Raw genomic sequence first — 22307 nt, 5'->3', positions numbered from 1 at the left:
TAATTACCTCACCTTTCATCAGTGCGAGAGCAGGAGGAAACGCAGGCTGTGCCCGCAGCCCCAGCTCCTCTGTCGTGTTGACATCCTCCAGCCAAAGCGATCAACAAGTTCACCTTGCGTTAGAGCCGCATCGATCACGATCAATTAAATCCTGAACTGTGAAAAAAGCCTCACAAAACTCTCCTTCTTGATCAGTTCGCGTGAAAAGGCCCCTTCCAGTGCTCAGGACGGCTTGGGCTGCTTCCACTGGCTCCTTCAGCATGTAAGGAGCTGACATCTACCCTACAAATGTGCCACCACCACATCTAACCAAAGCCATCACACCAGGCACTGCCACCTTCATGAACCCATGGCAGGAATTGCCACACGTCAGCCCCTTCCCCAGGACCAGACAGAAAGTGGCCATGTTGCTTTGCAGGTGGGCAGGATCCGGCCCCTGGGGCCTATTTCCCATCCAGAACTGGCCCAATCCCAGTATGGCCCAGTTTGCTGCAAGCTGGGTAAATGAAATGCTCCCACCACGAAGTAGAAACGTCTCAGTTTGAGCATTTACAAAGGCTGCTCCCCAAAATCTGGCACACCAAATGGCCAAAAAGGACTTCCACCAACATTTCCCTGAAATAGGAAAAAACAAGTGAAAACATACTCTTCTCCACTTCTGGATCTGGCCCAACTTACATGTGCCAGGGGCCTGCACCTAATATTTATTGAGGTGAGAAGAGAGTTGGCTGGATTATAGGAATACAAATTGATAAATTTGGGGTGGATTAGACGCACAGCAGAATATAAGTTTGTCTTGTATTAGCATAACTGTGTCATAAAAATGTAGATTCGGAGACAGAGATTATTTGTGGTACTGTTAATATGTTGTTGCTATAGCAAAAGATGTACACAATATTTACACTGTATTTGACCACATAAAACATGTCGTATACAGACACAATTTTTCATTAGATGAAAGAGAGCCAGAGGGCTCTTCATGCTGCCAGTGCTTGCGCTCCTGATTTTTCCTTATTTTTTACCTTTGAGAACGAATACACTTTTAAACCATCATTACTGTATTTTGAACAGTTAATATTTCATATCGTGACATCGCTGCTCAGAGGTAACAGGTTTAGTTGATTACTATTTGTTTATAGTGCCGGAGAAACCTACAATCATAGAGAACATAAAAGGATTGCAATTAGATCTATTGGTTGAGAGCTGCACTTCTCTGACCCACTGTAAAGTGCTTAGCACTATCAAAGAGATAATGCCTACTTGCAGCTGGCACATCTGTACATAATAATATGAGCTACATTGACACAGCCACTAAAGACTGCCACTACCCTCTTTAACTGGAAGCAGAAAACAGATCATGCTTTTAAAGAGTGTATCAACAAAAACCCTTCCACACTTCGCCAGAATTAGCACGCGTGTGTTTACGAGCTTTTCTTTTTTACTACTACTTCTTCAGGGAAGCAAACCAGAGGCTTTAAACAAAAGGCCAGGGACAAATCCAGGCTTGGCGTCAGGAAACAGCATTTTCCCTGATTGCAAACCTGCCTCAGAAGGGCATTTTGCTCTCCCTGCTCTCTGCTGAGCACTTCCCCAGGGGCTCACAGTGGGGCACGGCAAGGAAAGGTGCTGTGCTCTCAGCCTGGCAGGCAGAGTGGGATCTGACATTGTGTGTTTACACTGACCAGTTCATCCCAGTCTGCTCCTTTCACAGATTTGGAAAGTTTGTTCATTTTGGTTTGGTTTGGTTTTTGGGGGGTTGTTTGTGTTTTTTTGTTTTGTTTTGTTTTGTTTTCTAGAAAACATCTCAGCCTTTCCCCATGGGCAGCATCTTCCCTACCACATTTATTGTCCCAAGCATCTGCAGCAGGAGCATGGTTTTGTGACATAACCTCATTCACCAAGATGCAGAACTTGCTTTCTTAAAATAAAACTATATATTCTGGCAAAACAGCTGAGCTATATCTCCCTGGTGCAGGCACTTCACTGGGAAGTCCCCACTTCTGTCATTGCTTTAATTTCACCTGTGCAATTGTACCCATCCTTTCTACCCGACGGCCAGTGCGGGCGCCCCGAATGCTGCCATGGTGAGGTGCGATGCTAAGCTCTTTTCCAGAAAGCCAACAAAAAGGCCACTGCAATGTTTCTCAACATTGCACCACAAGTACAGGACTCAAAACCCACTGCAGGCAGAAAAAACCCTCTCACTGACCCCAACCATCTGCAGAGCAGGCCTTGGACAAGTGAAACTGAAAAGAGCAAGGAGAAATACCAACACTGCTTTCACGTGCACCTCCCACACCTCTATCACCCGCGTCCCCTCAAAACCATTTCGAAGCAAGTCCTCAGGCAGCGCACGGCCTCAGGCAGCTCTGCCCAGCTTGGAGCAGGGGGTCAGGAATGGGGATGGGGAAGGAAAGCACTTTGCAGAAGTTGGCTTTGCAGAAAGGCCAGGTTTGTATCAACCACCTGTGTATGAGCAATGCCGAGGCAGCGTGCTGGGGAGGCTGGTAGAGCCTGTGGGCTACGGCAAGCCAAGGCACTCAATATTTTATGGTATTTTAGCCTAGCATCGGGTGGGAACCAGGCAGCCAGCCGTGTTGAGACGAAAGCTGAATTAGTATCCTCTCTGTGGGTTTTTGTATTGACAGAGCAATCTGCTTCATAAAGCACGGCTGAACTCTCAGGCGTGCACATAGCCAGTCACCGAGGGCTTTCGCCCGTGTTCCCCCAGCCCCGCAGCGCCAAACCGAAGCAGGTGCTTGAACCAACTGCGAAGTGGTGAATGTAAAACCGGGATAAAAGGACGTATACAATTAAAGGCAATGCACGATTAAGCCTGTGGAGTTCACCGCCTTGTGATACTGTCAAGGATAATGGCATAGCACACTGGAAAAAAATGATTGCACAACTATGGCTGAGGAGCACATCCCAAGTCATCTTGCTAATGACAGTAAAGGACTCCCACTGCAAGGGAAACTCCAGATTTTCGCATGAAACCAAGCTTGAGAGGCTGTGGTAGAAAAATCAAAATGATGTTTGGTTTTGACCTCATCAAAACATTTGATTGTGACATGGTCAAAACCTTTCATTTTGATACAATTTAAGGTTTATTTTTTTCCAGTTTGTTAACTCAATTCTTATGTTACATTATAACTTACAGATGGTGAAAATATTTTGACTATTATTGTGCTATGACTTTTCATGTTGGGCCAAATTAGTTGGCTACTACTATTATGTTATGACTGTAACAGTCAAAAGCTTTAGACATTTATGTTTTAACATTATCGTATATAACAAAGCTTAAAACAAAGCTGGTACAGTCAGAACAAATCCAAGTCCTGTTTTATTGAGCCGAGAGATAGCAAGTGCACTAGAGGCTGGAGCTACCATACGGCGAGCACAGCACGTGCCACGTCACTCTTGGTGGCCCTGCAGGACGATGACAAGAGCTGGAGATCCTTCTTGTCAGCAGCTTGATGCTGCTTTGAAATTGGATCATCAGCTCTCTCTAATCCATCTCATTTTTAAGCACTGGTAGAAGCAAAGGAAGAAAGCAACAAGCATCAGCTTTGGGGGACTGTGTGGCACCAGCTGTCAGGATTTGAACCTAGAATTCACAAATTTGGTGCTTCTCTTAAAAGTCACACCTCCTGCAGTTATATGATTATATGTTGTTTCAAATTCATAGTTGCAACAGTTGCTAATCCTCAGGACTGTAAGAAAAATCTTGCAAAGAGGCCCTGGAAAGGCCAACACACCAAACTGATATAAAATAACCCACATACCATGCCAATGCATTCTTGTCGTCTTTTCAGTCTGGGGAGAGCACAGCCTGACTCATTCTGGTTCAGGCTGGACTTTGGCGAGACAGAAGCTGGCAAGACCACTAGTCTGGTGGTTGCACAAGGACATAGCCAGGGCTTTTTCATCTTGCACCTCACTCACACAGTCCCAACTGCAACATGCAAACAAGTGCCTGTGCCATTATCGTGCGGGTCATTTGTATTCCTTTGCCTCCGCACTCCTTATCGCACCGCTATATAAGAGTACATGTGGGATCCTGTCATTCAGCCTGCGTTGTTCTGAGGCAGGCATAAACACTGGCTTGATTACAACGCAGAAATACTACTCTGTACCAGAGGAGGAATTCACAGCAAAAATCATTGGGTTTATTTTTGTTTATGTTATAGCATTCCAGTAAGTGGAACAGCTGAGTGTTTATCCTACTGCAAGGAAATTCATGTTGGTATTTGTAATAAATGGTTTACACTTTAAGGGATAAAAACAATTTTAAAGTCTCTGAAAGAAAGAGAGGAAGAGATATGAAAATATCTCAGCAAAGTTGCCTGTAAGCCTTTGCGTTTTCTTCTGCTGCCTCTCCTGGCAGGCCCCGGCAGTCACTGCATGCTCAACATCTCCTCTGGGGAACGCTGATACCCAAAGTGGTCCTGGTCTCACCCTCCACCTTGCCAAAAAAACAAACAGAGGCATGGGATAGACCAGCCTAGGCTTCAGGGTGCTTTGAGGGAATTGGGTAACCTGCATTTGAAGAGCACAAAGATCTCCTTTCTGAAGCCTACCTATCTGAATGCATGTTCCTCCGGTGGCTGCTGGTCCGGCACTATTTCCAATGAAGAAAATAAACAAAACCATAAACAACTGGAAATGTTCCCAAGTGGACCTGTTCTCGTGAGATTACCAGCCAGCTTCTCCAAGAAAACACATTCATAAATATTTTGTGAGGCCCCCTGTAACCTCAGAGAGAGACTGGTGAAGCTGCAGACAAATCTCAGCACCTTGTCTTGGGCTGGGTCAAGTCAACAGCTCCAGCCCTGGTTTAGCAGCACCCTAGATGGGACTCTGCCCCTCTGAGGCCACTTATAAGCACCCCTGGGGGCTTCCTGGGAGGACACATGGGGCAAAAGCTTCAGCCCCTAATTTTCCCAACAAAACACACTAATTCTTCCCAGTTGAAAGCACTTGCTGGAAAAAGTCACCACAAAGAAATGCAATGCAAAGTTTCCAGTGTCTTTCTAAACAATAAGGGGAAAAAGAAAACAAATTGTTTTTCCAATTCAAAACGGCTTAAAATCAAGTTGGTTATGGTTTTTCCCCAAATAAACAAAAAGCAGTCAAAATCAACACAGAGCCACTCAGTTTACCTGGGCCAAAAGCAGAAAAGCAGCTCGTTCTTTGTGCAGTGGAAAGTTGCGGCCTTTTATCTGGTATGTCCTGGGGTCTGTTAGCTTGGTAGTGATTTATTTTTTTGTTTGTTTCTTTTGAGTGGAATCCCACAAAGGAAAAATAATCTCCTGGTTAGCCTCACCCAGAAAGAGAAAATCATTGAATCATTGCTTCCTTGCCACCTCCCGTGCCATGCATTTCCTCCAGCTCATGCTCAGTGTTCTCCAAGATGCATGGTCCTCTGGCACACATCTCCACCTCGGGACCAGAGATGTTAGGGTAGCACAAAGCCTCTTGTGATTGGGCAAAGGCATTTTTGTATTGGAGAGAGCCAAACACCCCCTTACAGGGCACAGCAGGCGTTGGCTGTGGAGGAAGCAGTGTAAATTCAATGACTTTCCTCTGCTCTAGTGCTGTTCATGAGAGGGCCCCTGGGATCCCCTCAGCGGTTTCTGTTGCATGTGCCATGCCCAAACTGCCGAGGGAAGGACATAGACACGCAGCAGGGGCCGTGAAGTCCACCAAAAGCAAATGCATCTCATTTATTTGCTGCTCCAGTTCTCTGGGGATAAGTTCTCTATAAATTGTACAGTTAAATCCCAATTCACAGATGTGTAAGCAAAGATCCCACGTAATTTCAAGTTGCTTGCACTATTCTTGCATGTCTGAAAATGAGCCTTTTGCCTCAATAGCGTATTTGGGAGGTTTCAACAAATAACTGGTATGTTTGACTTGAGATCACATGGGCTCTAGTTACACAGCGTCACAAGAAACCAAACCCTCCAGCCTGCACGGATTTGTACCTGCAAATCTGAAAAATGGAGTCTGAACGGCTGACATGGGCATTTGGCATTTCTTGTGTGGATGAACTGCTTCAAAATTGGCTACCTGAGGTCTAAGCAATGAGACATGGTAATGATGCTGAAATTATAGTGGGAAGGAGGGATTCTGCCGATGACACTGGAGTGAGAACAATATTATTATTCTCATTGTTTTGATATCACCAGCACATTATCCACAATGATCCACAAAATAATGGAATATAATGAAACGATTTATCCTCTACAGACACATACTTTCTAAGGACTCAGGAAGAAAGGACAGACTTCTAAGTTACCTTGGCTATTCAAATTTAGACCAACACAAAACACAATAGAAGTGACAGGAATTTTTGCACACTTTTAGAAACAGCGAGGATGTCTGGGGAGGCCACTGAGGATCCGGGTTCTTCCCTCATTAACTTCTCAGTAGAGTTTGCTTCTTCACAAAAGACGTTCTTTGTTCTTTTGGACAACAGACCTAGTCATTCTTGGAGAGTCCCCGCTCTTCTATCATGAAAAAATGGATTTTACTATAAATGCATAATCCATGGATTCAAAACTTTAACTCAGGCTGGCCGCCGGAGAGAGCCACTCCATAGCTGTCTCCAGCCCAAAATTCTGCACCACCTGCACCACACACTGTCCCTCACTCAACACAATTTCTACCTGCCAAAGCACATGACGTTTAAATTCAAGCAAGCACCAATGTGCTTTTGTAGCTGTGGGACTTCAATTTGCTAATTAAGGGAGGATTAAAGCATGGGTTTAGTGGCTTTGTTCAATGGGACCCTTATTTGGGAGAATCTCCTACTTGAAATCAAAACACCGGGTTGCAAATGCCTATGGCTAAGGAGTGTCCAACTTGCAAAGATCCCTTATATTTCTTTAATGTGTTAAAGGAATAAAATCTAACCTAATGAGTGCATAACCTTTCAAAAGAAAATAGTAGCCAGACACTTCAAAAAGCACGTGCACGTGTATCACAGAGAGCTTGTGTTGGCAGACTATGAAGTATGGATTTCCTAATTCATAGAATATCAAAGATCAATGAGTTACTTAAAAGACAGCTACTTGCTGCCACTCCTCTGGTGGATTTCCCTACTTCTGGAGTTTATTCAGTGGTTATCAGAGGGTTACAAAGTTCTTTCCTTCTTCCCTTCCATTCTTTTTTTTTCCTCTTTTTTTGTCTTTTTTTTTTTAATGTGGTAGAAGATATTCATTTAAATAAAAGAGGAACCATGACTTTTTTCCATTGGTAATCTGGTCCATGTGTTCTCTGCAACTGAGCATTTTCAGAAGGGCCTGACTGTCTGGGTTAATTGTTTAATGCTTTTAGTTAGAATTAAACTTTGCACCTGCTCTGACAGTGATAAATTAAATGTGCTCCTTTTCCAATACTGTTGCCCTCTTTAAGTAGAGACCAAGAAGTGTATCTCCCTTCTTTCCCAGCGTTTGAGGAATCTGTGCTACACTTGAGTGTAAACCAGTATAATTTGTCACTAGAGCTAGCGCCAATTAAATTGATTGCGTTGGACTGAACTTTAGGACCTCTAATGCAAGCACTAAGGGAAAAATGGGCTTTTTTCTGCCCATTTCCCCATGTGGCACTTAGACATAGCTCAACAGTGGAAGGCTTTCAAGGTTCAAAAGGGTTTTATTTTCAAAAGAAATGGGCATTGATCAGTTGCATTTAAAGGCAAAGATAATTCCAGAGCTTGAAGGCTGGATTTGTGTTTAAGGTCTAAATCTCTTTCTTTAACCTTGGGGGGCCAGCATAACATAAAAGCAACAAAGAGATTAAGATTACAAAGGGTTTGCAAGTGTAAATGATGCAGTGGTATTCTTCAAACACAACACAGGCCGGATTCACAACCACGGCTCAGGTCAGTATTTGATCTGTTGATTTTACACCTGTAAAAACAACTTGTGTTTATTTGTCACTTCGGTGTTATCTTGGCAAACGTTTGGGCGAGAGTGCTGGCGTACTGAACTTGCTGATGCCGGGGAGTTTGAGCTCGCCTTCTTAAAGCTGATTGAAAAGTAAACACTCTAAAGGTCAGCATGGCAGAGACAATAAGAAAATCCTTTTTCTTTGTCAGTGTAACACAGCCCACATGAATGATAGGAGCAGTATGTGCTTCTATAGTCTTAAGTCAAGAAGTATAGTTTTAATGCCTCGGGGAGTTCAGCGGACTGCAGGGGAAAGCGTTTAGCGGCCGCCGGCATTCGTTATGCAGCCCACATACGCAGTCTGGCGAGCGAGCCATTGCCACGCAGGCTGTAAATATGCAGCAAGTAATTACCCTTCTGAGGTCTCTCCTTTAGCGGGCGACCAATGCCATTGTATTTCCAGCTCCGCCGAGAAGTCCCCCACTCCTGGCTGTAAAATATCCCAGGGCACTCGCGCAGACCCAACCCGCGGCACCAGCAATCTCAGCAAGGCGCATCTCCACGACCGGTGTCACAGCAAAAGTACAACAAAAAGAACTTTTGCCAGCACTTGGGTTGCAAGCAATTATCCCTGTTCCCATTCTTGAATGGGTTTTGGCCAATAGTCTGTGCAAGCTTACAAGCATCCTCCTGTTTGGGGCCAAAAGCTCCTTCCAAAGGTCTGGCAGGTCTACCTGACTGCAAGAGGCATCCTGACATCTCAGTGGAAGAAACTTTATGCAGGGCTCATTTGCCAGTAAGCACCCATTCCTGTTTCATGCAGCAGTCGCAGACAAACCGAAGGGAAGCCCAGTACCTCCTGAGGTCACCCCGCTTGCACAGCAAAGCAACAGCCAGTTTCCTCACCGTGCACCCAGGGAAGTTGTCCTGCTGCATGCAACGACTGAGTCTCCAAGAAAGCCAAACAATTGCGAGGTGGAGATGGGCAGCCAGGGGCCTCCGGGCAGATTTATGCAGAACCGTGTTAATGGGCACAAGGAAACTGTCCAGTTTTTAATTATAAAAGGGCACTGTGCAGACCCTGCCTGCTGATGATATACGGGGAGAGGGATGCACCTAAGTACACCGTATTGATTCACACAGCAGCAGCCTACCTGCTGACTGACTGATGTGGAGCACAGCGCTGGCCAAAAGCGGGGCGTGCAGCATTTTGTGCAGGTGTACACGCGGCTATAGCACGCCAGGCAGGAATGGGGACGCATCACTCAGTGCTAATGGGGAGGCTCCCATAAGGCCCCCAAGGAAAGCTACCCCTCCTAAGGTATGGGTGCACGCACATCGCTCTCACCTGAGGCTCTGCCCTTCATGGTTGGTAACAGGCATTAGCAAATGGACGCCCACACATGTAGGCTGTGCACAGCTCTTGAACACACCATTACTTTCTGCTCAGCAGCACGGGAGACACATCCACTGGCATGAAAATTAACAACCCCATAACCAGAACTCATCAGCTGAGAAGAGCCTCCCAGTGCTGGGTGCACACACAAACACCTCTACTTGGGGACAGTGGGTATGTCTGCGTAGACATGCATGGATGTGTCCAAACCCAGTTTCCCCAGCTGACACAAACCAGCATAGTTCCACCTGCACCAGTGCGTGATCTGGCTGTCAAACATTTCTGTTATCAGCTGGCATCTCAAAGGAGAAATGAGAAGCAACTATTTCAAAGCCACCGTGCTTCTTTTGTGAGACTTGCTGCAAAATCTGCAAAAGAAAGTGGATGTTGAATCAAGATAACCTGCACTCGAAGCCCATGCACAAGGCAACTCGCCAGGTCACCTCATACTGAAACACTACAGCAAAACCAAATCAGAGATCAAGAAGTCACCATGCCTGTAACCTCTATCTACTGAATTTACTGGCCAAAAAGAGAACCTCAAGGCTGACCAGGAGAGTTGTGCTCTTCAGGAAACACAGCAAGAAAGGGCACAAAGGCCAGTATCATTTGCCAGACTGAAAACTTAAGATACATGCAAAGCCGATTGCAGTTTTGTTGCTATTTTCAAAAGTGCGAGTTGTTTCAACAGAAGCCTAATCTGTGTATGTCTGGAATAGGAATGAATGGATTAGCCTTTCAAACCCTTCAAGATCAGGTCAAGATCATTCAAGCGAACCACAGCTACAGCAAAGTTGAATTCTGCATCCAGCAACTTGCAACACAAACAGAACATTTACTTATTTTAAAAAGCACCCAATGTCAGCACGCTGCTTTTAGTGGTCTATGAGGATGACTAAGAGAGTGCAAGATTAGTAAACAGTAATTTATGTATCCAGATACATGCTATGTATTAGTCATCTGAGAGTGTGCTACCTGCACCAGCTAGCAAGGAACACCACCAGGCATTGTTTGAAAAATGTATCCTGATTACGGAACAACAATGGCATTGTTTGGTTTGAACTGCAGGTATTTATGTTACGCATTCAGCTTTCCCAGTGTTTCTTGACTGGTTCTTTTCAACTGAGTCCCACTAAATTAAAGTTCCTTCACTGAACATATCAGAGAAACAGTGAAGAATTTTTCATAAGCATTACTTGACCCAGCTAGAGTATTTTCATCAGGACACGTTGGTAAATGCTTTTCCCTCACAATAGGAATGGCTCCTGTATTGTCAGGGAGATGCTTTTGTTTCACTTGATGCCACTAACTAGCCCAGGCCTCAAGTGCCATTAAGATATTTGGTGGAGGATTTCCAGATAGCATATTTGTTTGGAGGGGTTATTATTGAAAACAAACAAAAAAAATCCCTCATCTGAGTCAGGCAGAGAGAACTGGAATCTGGGTCACCCTCTGCTCAGATAAGTCCCAGAGCCATGAGGCCAGGAGGGCCAGTGCTGACATACGCCCTGGGACCAGTGGAAAACACAGAGCTCTCATCGATTCGTGCTTTGGGAAGCCTCTTCCTCTGGAGGTTCAGTCTCTGGTGAACAGCCTGTCCGTATTTAAAAATGCAATTTATGTCTCCCACTAAGAGAGAAAGGTCATCACAAACAGTAAGGGAACGGGAGGGAAAGTTTCCAAATGCATCAGGAAAATGTTTTCTAAGGATGAGGGAAGGATGGGGGCCGTGGTGCCTCTGAAGCCTCATGGAGGCTCGGCGAAGAAGCACAGTTGCACTGTGCTGTCTCATGCAGCACGCAATGGACCCAGGGGACAAACACAGGATTTCACTGTGTGGCCACCGCCTCCCACAGCCATATTGTGCTGAGCAAAGTCATCTACAAGAGAAAACCAGAAGAAATGCTCTCCTAGGTTGGACCAAACAGCACCCAGCCCCACGCCATCTCGCCAGGAGCGGCAGGAAGACGTGCTGCTTAAGGAGCACGCACACCCGGCTGCTACCCAAGGGTCGTTCACTCTCCTGGCGTCTGGCATCCAGAGCTTCTCTGGGAGAATGGTGGAAGGTACACTTCTGCCCATGCCCTCCAGCATCTCTTTCAGATACCAGCTACATCCCACACTTGCTTTTCCCCAAAGGGCCTGGTGTCTTGGGCTACAAGATCACTGTCTGAAGGTGCACAGGGGAGAGAAAGCGGGTTTTGCCATCCTTTTTATTCATCCATAGTTGTTGCTTTCTGGCTGTGTAGTAGTGCTTCTGAAGAGGTGTAAAGTTCTGTTTTGGTATTGAAGAGCAAGGCAGCAAAGCATCATTCACTTTTGTCAAATCGCTCCCCACTGCACGGTGCAACCACCTCAATGTACCCACAACCATCTCCTACTTTCTTCTTCCTAATGTTATGAACCCCAAAGTCCCCATGGCTCTCCCTATCTGACTAAATACGGCCTCATCCTACATGCTTTCCTACAGCAAACCCTTCATCTTGGCATATATCCACCCTAAATCCCGTAATTCTTCCACCTGGGACAGATTTGTCTATGGACCATTTCCATCACTCATGGCTTAATCATGGCAGATGCTCTCTTAAGTTTCTCACTTAATCAAACTGCACTGCATCCTCTACAATCCCTTGGACCCATTAGATGCTGGATCTCTGAGATCCTGCCTCAAAACAACACAAATTTCTCAAATAGCAAATAAACAAGTGAAAGCAGAGACCACACAGCTGCAAGCAGTTTTCATTGCCTTCAAGGTTCATCTGTGGCTATAATGTCCCTCAGTTCCTAGTACACACTTAAGAAACCATGTTAGCACTGGAGAGATTTAAGCAGGATTTTTTTTCTAGTAGAGAATTACTAATGGGAAACAGCCACCCCCATCTCCTCCTGTCATGTTCATTTTAGGGAGTACATTCAATCAGCATTGTAGAGGATTTCATAAGAATGTAATTGCCAATAAATGAAATGAGTGGCAAACACTCCAAAATCCAGATGAAGAGTTTGAATCCTAACATTTTAAAAATTCTGTCCCATATTCTGCATCTTCTATCTCCGGCTGCAGCTGGGGCCCACCAGACAAGGCACAGGACACGAGCACAGCAGCAGTGCCCACCATCGGCCGCTCACACTGTCACAGTTAAGATGGAAAAATAGAAAGGAAGGACTAATGTCACCTTCTGAGAAGAAATAAGTGACATGCTGAAGCAGGGAGATTGTGCTGAAGCTAGTGTGTAGCCCCTAATCTATTTCGGGGCAGAGCCTTCACCAGGACCACCCACACCTTCTCCTTCACGTAACTGGTGATCATCCATTGCTCTCCACACCCATAATCCTACAGCTGCTCTGCTCCTGACTGAATAAGCTACTATTAATGTCAAAGTTGGAGAGAGGGGTCCCTGTATTCCTACCCTGGGAAAAAATGATGGGTAGGAAGAAACATCCACTGAGCCAAATTTTTGAGCTGTTAGATCAAATGACAGGTTTTGTTTAACCCAGGTCTCTGTCCATACTGTGGCTCAAGTCACACTACGCAGCAGTCCTGCCTTGAAGGAGTGACCTTAGGGAAAAACCACAACTAACACAGAAACTATGCCTTTGCCTGCCCCAGCCTGGGGCAAGTGAGCAGTGGGATGAAATTTCTCCTGTCATCTGTGCCTTGATTGCAAATGAAATGTGTTAAGAAAAGTGATTATGCTTAAACTCAAGTGGCTGAACTTCTTGTTTTTTTTTTCCCCAATCTCTTCCTTTTCAAAAAGACATCCCTTAGACAGCTGAGCTAATAGAGTCCAACATCTTTGATGATAGTGATGCTAACACTAGAAACAAATTATAGTGTTCAGAAAGTTTGAAAGACTGAAAAGAAATGCAGAACGTGTAACACCAAATTTGCCTGTCAAGTACTTTTTTTATTACTGCTTGTTTCATTTTATTTTATTCTTAAAACTGATGTTTTTGCAGCTATCTGCCTCCCCATTGGAAATTCTAGCTAGGAGAATACTGATTTGCCACTTCAATCATCGCCTGACAAACACAGTCCCCGCAAAGTGAGAGCCGAACCATAACAGGTATTTCAAATCTTCATAAGTCACAACACATCACCCTAAAGTGAAGCATTTCATTCACAGGACACACTCTTCTGAGAGCAGCAAACATTTTTAATTCTTTTTTTTTTTTCCTTTTTTTAACTGCATGAAGCCAACTTAACAAGTGGCCATGCACGCAGCCAGCATCACCTGGCAGCTCCTCAGACGTCAGCAGAAACTTCCTTAAACCAGCTGAGAGTCTAGCTAAACATTTTAAGTTAATTCGGGCTCAAGACTGTTTTCTTTTTTTTTTCTTATCTTCTTGTGCTGTTTTAACCATATATTCTCTCATGTGATGCTTTTCAGTATATCATAAGGCTTCTCTGGAAGACCACGCAGCATGTACCACGTTAATTGGTGGCTTACAGCATTGCTGCTTCGCCAACAACTCCTGCCACTGATAGCTGCTGCTTGTCGCAAAACATTGTATCTGGGGTGCTCTCATTGCATCCTCAGACTCGTTGTGTCCAGTGCTCCGAAGGAAAGCCTCCCAGTGTCCAAAACCAGCAAAATCGCCACACAAAGACTGAGCGATACAGCACAACAGCACCTTAACGGGGCACGCTCCCCACTCACCAAGTACATTTTCTACAGTTTTCCTGTATTACCTCTTTGGAAAAAAAAAAAAAAAAACAACCAACAAACAGGCAGGTCGTCGCTTTCCTGCTCCACCAGATGACCCATTACAAGCTGCCTCCTCCCCCTTCAGATGGCGAAGCACAGGAAAACCTCCATAGCAGCCCACCTCATCGGGCACACGGCATGCAGTAACGCCTGCCCAGGGTAATATATATCGCATGCTAACTTCTTACTTGTGTATTCAGCTGCGTGAAAGTCAGACTGCATGAAAAGTATGCTTATGGGCACATCTGGAGATGCACCATGCTACAGATGCCAAAGAGAAGAAAGCCACACCGTGGGACAAGCATTCATCGTGCCCAACAGCAGGACAGAGGCTGTGCCATGAAGCCTGTGCCAAAGCTCACCTGTTCGTAGCAGGAGTACTATTGCCATGAACCCGACGTTCCGACTGGGCTTGAATCAGCGGAAATACTCTCCCTGCACTGAAAGTATAAAATAACCAGGAAAATCTATTTCATCTTGGTCTCAGCTTTGTTGCCTGTGGGTATTTAACACAGATCTGTCCTCCAAGAATGTGATGGAAACACTGTGTAAATGAGAATTTCTGAGAAACGGTGCAAACGAGAATTGGCCGAGGCCTTTCATACCTGCTAAATGTAGCTGTGAAATACATCAAGTTCAACAAAATAATGATACAGTGAGAACCAGGGGTCCTCTGTTTGTATGGTACTTATAGGGATCTTCTTTTGTTCTTTGGGTCTGTGTCGGGTTCTCACATCCTAAATTTCACATCAAATTTCAAGTTCAAACGGACAGCATAACTCAGCCAGAAGAAGAGCATTTCCACCTGACTCTGTAACTCAGGCCAGACTCACTTAAAACTCAGCCCAGGTTCATCAAAAGGTTTACAAAACCTCAGTGAACTTGGCCCAGATTGGGATGTGTAATGCGTTTCAGCTGTAACGACTTTCACCTGGTGTGGGGTTTGCTTACTGAAGCTTTCCCACAGTCCCAATTAGGGCTCAGATGGGAACTGTTGCTCCCCACCCACTTCTCTTATCTCTGCATCTTATAACTAATATTATTAAGCTAATGCATTTACTTTGCTCTTCAGCCATGGGAAACGATCATCCTCCTACTACCCCCTTTGATTTTAGTATCGAACATGAGAGCACAGACCCAAATTTGGATGTCAGAGCATACAGGAGGTTTGCATTGACTTCACCAGGAGATTCTCATGGATAACAAAGAACCTTACTTAGGCCACATGCAACACTAAATTTATTACAGGATGGATTAATTCAATGTGCTATATTCATGTTTAGCCTAAAGATGCCCCGAGTTTGTAACCTTCACAGCAATCCCAGTAAGAGTTGCTTTCACCTTTGGGTCCAAAGGTCTGTGCAGGGGGCTTAGGCACCTCCCTTAGGCACCTCTTCAAGGATAGCTGCACTTTTTGAGCTTGCACTACCTGGTATTGGTCGTCCATCTCCCTGAGCCTGGGTGGTGCCATGTAACAATACAGAGAACATAAGCCTGAGCAGAGCTGGCAGGAACTCGCAGTATTGTTCCGGTAGCCGAGCAGGATTATTTAATGCTACGCAGACAGTTCGACGCAGCGATTTGGCATGGGCACGTCGCCACAGTGACTTGGTGCAGTTACCTGGGGTCCTCCACGCCTGCTCTCTTCGTGCCGGCTAACACAAAGGACAACAGTGGGAAATGTTAAGACAACACACCCAGCAATGCCAGCAGTCTCACGGTGGTTTTCAAAACTTTCAAACAACTGCAAGCTGCTGCACAGTAGCAAAATAGTAGCTGCTACTATCATAGCTGCTAAAAATAGCAAAATGTACCCGTTTTTGGGGGTGTGCGGGACAACTTGGATTCCTCCTTACTACCTGTGTTGGCTTTTTACTAACAGCAGACACAAAGCACCATAAACCTATTTGGGTTGCTGCTTGTTAATTGTTTTTTCTAAGCAAGAAAACAAAATGTCTAGAAAAGCAAATTAGGAATAACAGAAAAGTTGTGCAACAGGAAGGGAAAAAGAACAGATTCAGGTCAGATCACAACCCAAGAAAGAATTACCCACTTCAGTAAATAATTCTGACTTCAGTAGTTATACTCTTAAAACAAAAATTTGCTAAAAAACACTAGCATAATTTTTTCCTTATGCTGCACAGCCCTTTTTTTTTTTTTTAATTTGGCAGTGATTGCTCTAGGAATGGTTACTCTTTTATTTAGACCACTGTTCAAAACTTGTCTTGGATCTCTCCTGCAATGTGGACGAGCACCACCAGCCCCTCTGACCCCAGAAAGACCATAGGCTGCTGTGCATGGTTTCCTTGCAGACCGCAGAGCTCAAGTCTTTCAGACATGGTCATCAAACCAGCTGGCTCTTGCAGGTACACCTCTCGGTTCCATTGCGCAGAAAGGGACAGTCCTGTCCTTGTGGGCAAGTGCAAGGTGTCAGGTGGACACCCACAGACAACATCTTTCTCTCCTGCCAGGAGACCATGTGAGACTTCTATAGAGCTTCATAGGGATGAAATTATCAGGGATAATTGGCTTTAAGAAGCTGCATTCGTTTTCTACTCACTGAGGTAAAATCAGGCTATTAATCTGGGAACAATTCTTTGTGCAAGAAAACTGAGCGAGAGCATGTCCTTCTAGTACTGCCCAGACTTGGGAAAGCCTTACTCCTCCTCACAAGGGAGGGCAGTAGCTTATCCTTATCACTTTTCTGCAAGAGTTTCCCACAGGCCCATTTAAAAATACCACAAATATTTTCATGGGACTTGCTCAGGAGTTTTAAACGGGACCCATTTTCTAGCACCAAAGAGTGCTTCTATAAAACCTAAATTCTTCGTAAGAAAGTATTATTTTTTCCTAGGAACAATCATACTTCCACCAGGAAACTGAAACAAGCTATTTTTGTTTAGGCCTGCTCAAACTTCATCAGAAATATGCAGATGGTCAAAATGACCCAGAACGGTTCAGCGGTTGCAGCACGTTTCCCACCACAGTGCCTGGTTTGCTGTGAGCTGTTTTCTCTTTCCCTGACGCGACTGCAGACACCGTCACACAGCACAACTCAGTCTACCTGAGCAGCATGTGGGGTCGCTCGTTTGGAATATTAAAACTGTAGTATGACAAGCCTTTGTTTTTGGTTTTGTTTTGTTTTGTTTTTTCATTATTAAATTCAAATTTGCTTAACTTCTTCTGGAACAGAAAGTGCTGAATCAGGATGAAAGCAGAATTAAGTTGGGCATTTTCTATGAGATGGCCATTCCTGGTTTTTTTTTGACTAGAGCTTTAAATCCTTGTACAGATTTTCTAGGATTTTTTTTCACAGAAAACACCGTCCCTTCTAAACAACTGTTTTGTCAGCTCCTTCTTTTTTATGATACTCCTGAAGGCATGCAGATCTATCCCACAGAACATATTGGTTGGACTCAAGGACAGATTTTGAGTGCCTGCTTTTCCTAGCTTTGCTCGTTTTCTAGTCTGTTTGCACTCAGGGAATCACAGAGCAGTTTGGCTGTAATTACTAGGCACAAGAAATATATAAACGTTCAGACAAAGGGCTGGAGCCAGTAAAAAACAAAACCACACATGGTTCCTGCAGTGCAGAAACTCTAAATATTTCTAGCTGATTCCAGCCTTCAATGTTTGTCATCTACTTGTTTTCACTTTTGTTCAGTAAAGTAGAGCCCAGGCTAAATACAAGAACAATTACACTTGGAAAATATGTAAAATATTTTTTTATCTCCTATTTGGCCAACCTGAATGTTTAGTGTCTGATATTTTTAGCTGCGAACTTTTTTCTTCCCTCCTCCCGTCCCCCCTGCATTTTAGTGGCAAGGTTTCAGGGACCCATCACCTCTGGAAGAGGGAGGCCCGCAGACACTGCGCAGGGCTGGAGGCAGCACCGAAACACCGTCCCTCGCTAGCTAACAAGTCAGGAGGCAGCAGAAGCCAGTTTTTAATACAATATGTAAATAACATATTTTTTCCTCCCAAACACAGCCAACCAAGTAGCTTCCTCCCTCCAACATAACCGCAGTCAAGACCCCTTTCTTTGGAAACTTAGCCATACTCTAAGGCTTAGGATTTCTAAACTGGCCTGAAGTTGCGGGAGCTTCCTTTTTCTGGGGGTTCATAGCAGGATTTTAAGACAGGCCAAGTAATACTCCGAGATCAAACGGGAGTTAACAGCGGTTCTGAATGCCCTTGGCAGCAAGCCATCAGCAGCATGGGGCCGGGATGCCCAGGGAGATATTTTGGAACAAACCCCAGCAATTCTCCTTCTTAACGCACCTGTGGCCCCAGAGCTGCCGGCAGGGCTACGGCGCAAGCCTGAAAGCGCATCTGATACCTTCACCCTCTGCCCACAGGTGACTTCCTTCTAGACGTGCAGTGGCGAGCAGAAGAGGGAGTGCTGTCGAACACGTTCTCCAAAAGAAAAAAAAAAAAAAAAGATAAAGCAAAACCTGATCTTCGAAGTTTCATGAAATGAGAGCTGAGAAATCAGACATATGCCAGGAGTAGCTCAGAGTCTCAGAGGCTCAAACGTCAGCGCTCCGATATTAGGCTGGCTATTGACCCAACCACTGTAAAATGTTGCTGCTCTTCACAGATTTTAAATAATGTACCCATTGCTACCTGGATCTATCAGGCCTGGGAGCATAAGTGGAGTGCTAAAAATGCAAATGGCTTTGAAGCTGCATTAATGTGAAATAAGATGGTCAGTCAATGTTAAGCTGTCTAGACTTATGAATAAAGTCCCCTTAAATCGAGCAAACCCACCTAGCAAATAAGCTCATTTGTGAGCCCTCTCTGCATGTAACATCTCCAGGTGTCTTTCTTCCTCAGACCTGTGCCAAAAAGCCTTCCTAGAAACTGTTCCCTGATAGCTTCAAAGCCTCGTGGTTTTGCAGTCCCACTGAAATTTTGCGAAGGCATCTAGAAATTTCAGGTTGAATATAACACGGGAGCTGACGGAAAATTTAACAAATAACAAAGGAAAAGAAGAATTGAAAATTAACAACCCTGCCCCACCCACCACCACCCCCTTTTTTTTTAACCTTCAGACTCTTTTGTTGCAGGTAATTTCAAACAGCCAAATAACTGAAATCTGTGGTAGATTGTATCCCAGGAGTAAGGGTTTTTCTGTATGTAAAAAAATGATCACTACCACTGAAGTCATTAAACAGATCTATCACTTATTCACAAACCTAAGAAAAAAAAATCAGCTGACAACAAATGAAAGACTTTCCTCAGCAACCTACAGGACTTTGTGTCCAGAAGTTCATCCAGATACTCATAAAAAGTTTTCTGTGGGCTCTCTTGAGTTTGCCCAGAAGGGACCATTAAATCACAGGAAGATGGGAACCAACTCTCAAACACCTGATATTTCTAAGCCAGCCTGTGATTAAAAAATCAAAATAAACAAAAAAAAAAGAAAAAAAAAAGAAAAGAAAAAAAAACTTGTGAAATATGAAACATATCTGGTTTTCCTTTAGACATGCGTGAATGAATGTTGCAGTATGTGCATGAATGTTGATGAGATGGGGTTTGAGTGCTGAGGGAAGTCTTGAGGGATTGCTTAGTGCTAGGGAAAAGAAGAAAAAAAAAAAGCCAAACCCTAGGATTTCTTCCCACAACATATGGCAACAAAACAGAGCTCGGCATAGCTGAAACCTGCCCGAGGTCCTCACTTTCATTCGCATCCCCTGCTCTGCGGGGCAGCACGGGAAATGCCTCAAACCTGCTCTTTTCGCCTGTTCCCACCTCTTCTTGCCCTTCCCCTCCCAAGTCCGTTCGCTGCTGCCGAACTCCACACTAGTTGCTCTAGGAAGGAAAAGACAAGAAACTATTTTTAAGTAAGCTAGACACTCCCAAATTCTCCCTTGGGAAATTAAAGGCATAAGCAGGGGCTCCACGGCAAGCGTGGTTTGTGGTCCACAGGCGCAGCCCGGCTGGAGCCCAGGGCCAGGCACGTGGAGCGCCAACGCGGGTTTGATTGATAGGGGAAGTGAGCTAGAGCAGACTCCGCATGTAGTCAAACCCGGGCAGATAAAAAAAGAAATCCCTCAATCGAAGAGATTTTGGGGCCAAGACCAGATGCTCATAAAACTTTGATAAACGATAGTATGAAATATGCATGTGGGGGCTGGTTTGGTAAAGCTTCATTCACAGTCGCCTACTCTCTTCCTCTGCTGCTTTTCACAAACCAAAACATGCAAGCGGAGGTTGTGAATTCAGGGTGGGGTCTTTTTCCCGTCTCCTTTTTATTTTCTGGATGACAGAGGAGGAGAAAAGTAACTTGTGGCTGGGAGGACACCTGCGAGGGGTGGCACAGGGCAGGGCTGCTCCCTTCTCACCACGGGGTGCTGCGAGGGTGCCTATGCAGAAGGTGAAATGCCCGACCTTCAGCTGCCACATCTGCCCTGCCCTTCCTAGGGTCAGTGCTCCGGCTTTGGGGTTTGCATTTGGCAGGTTTCACAGCCAGCAACTTTTCTACTAATCTGGAGCAAAACTCAAGGATTTTTTTTTTCTTTTAAATTCAGTAAATTGAAAAACCCTGCAAATTGCTTCAGGTTGATGATATATGGATTTTCTAAAATAATACTGATTATCCCAATAAAAGCAAAATCAATTTTCAAACAAAAGCAGATGGATTTCACAGTCTCACAACAGGCACCACGAGTGGCATAACTGAGAAGATCTGAACCATCTCTCTTCTGTTCTCCAGCTGTGGATGCTCCATACCTGGGTAGTCCTGGCAGCCACTTCAGGTGGAAAATACCTCCCAAGGTGACACTGAATATCCGCCACAGAGCTGGAGAGCCCAGTTTCCCTGCAGTGGGTCTGGCCTGCACATGCACCTCCATCGGCAAACCTAAGAGGGAAACGCACCCCAGGGCAGCTCGGGCACCCAGCGCTGCACGCTGTATCTGCTAATGGAAAGGTCACAAAGCAAATATTAGCCAAAGCAATCAGGAACGTCAAGTGGAAATTCCCTTGAGAACGTGTCCCCTTACACCCCACAAATTCAGGTTGGCAACTTGTGACAGGTACAATCTGGCTCCCATATGTCTCGCACGCAAAGCGGAGGAATGTGTATCCATGCTCCTTCCATCACTATAACAACATGTCAAAAGAGCCACCTCGCAGCAGGAAGGCATGCAGAAACACCAAAAGGAAAAAAAAAAAAAAACACGCAGCACTTGGCATCGTCCCTGGAAAACACACGGTGCCTGTAGGGCTACGCAAGGAGCGGGCTTTGCTCTCTGCAGAGCCAGCACCACCAGAGCCAGACCCCATCCCGGTGGCTCACACCAAACGATGCTGAACTCCTCCCAGTTATTCCCATTTCACAGGGTTGACAATTATTTTTACAATAGGTTTTCTCCTTCCTGATGTTTCCTTGTTATCCAGGTTGTGTTTGGATAGGGGAGCTGTTTTGTTTGTTTGTTGCAATTCTATGCTGCCACTTAGATAACCAATTTACCTTCTATAAACCCAATTGGGAAGCTAAAATAACCAAGACCAGCCAAACCCACGTCTACTTCCCTAGCTCAGTTTCTGAAGGGTGAGTACACACAGGTGTACTTGGCCTCTGCCATGACCCTTTTCTCAATGCTGCTTTGCCCTGCTTGAGCCACTCCATTTGCCTCCAGTTGAAAACCAGACCTTCAAACCACTTTTGCTCCCTTTTCTTTCCCAAAAAACCTGCCTGGTTGTGGATGTGCCCTGGTTTTCAGAGCAGCACCTGAGCACAAGCCTTCTGCTGGACTGGGACATGTTACTGCCGCATCAGGGATAATGCTGGCGCTGGGGACAAGTGACTGTCCCTACGGGATTCCCAACCGGTACCTCCCGACAACACCTGGTGGGAGATGGCATGGATAAAACACAAAACGTTCATTTATCATTAACATCACTGTGGCATCCCCCCAGCCCATCCTCCTGAAAGGGTGCCGTGCTGCAGGGCCAGATCTCTTCTTGCCCACACAATTGTGCCTTTGTTTTAAAAGGATACACCGCAGCACGTAGCTGGGGGGGACAGGGGCTGTTTGAGGATTGTTATTGCTGTCACAGGCCCTTCCTAGGCAGAATCAACCTTGCAAAAGCACAAGTGCATCTTTAAATCCACAAAGGCTGAAAATCCAAAATTAAGGAACTTAAATACAAATGCTTTTTCCTAGCTGAGTTTCCTTAAAGTAGATGAAAACCGACGCAGGAGCAGCCAGGTACACGATGAGGAGTATGCTGGGTTAAAGCCAGTTCAGAGGGCACCGCCTGTTTTCAGCCCTGGGCCTTTTTCCCCCGTTACAGTGCTAG

The 22307-nt window shown here is 45.1% G+C and overlaps 1 protein-coding gene across 6 annotated transcripts in view; it reads right to left on the bottom strand.

Moving 5' to 3' along the window:
* LOC308193335 (uncharacterized protein) overlaps positions 1-22307 on the bottom strand; it is a 212099-nt gene that overhangs the window by 147344 nt on the left and 42448 nt on the right. The window contains exon 2 of one of the 6 annotated variants that reach the window (XM_080587921.1): positions 18279-18413. The exons of the other annotated variants lie outside the window; for them this stretch is intronic. Within the exon in view, the coding sequence (XP_080444047.1) occupies positions 18279-18329 (51 nt within the window). The 5' untranslated portion in view covers positions 18330-18413. The remainder of the gene's footprint in view (positions 1-18278; positions 18414-22307) is intronic. 6 annotated transcript variants of the gene reach the window in all.

Source organism: Anser brachyrhynchus, assembly GCF_964034855.1.
Source record: "Anser brachyrhynchus genome assembly, chromosome: 3".
Lineage (NCBI taxonomy): Eukaryota > Metazoa > Chordata > Aves > Anseriformes > Anatidae > Anser > Anser brachyrhynchus.
The sequence above is the reverse complement of the archived record's forward strand: the minus strand, read 5'-3'. Positions and strand labels throughout refer to the sequence as shown.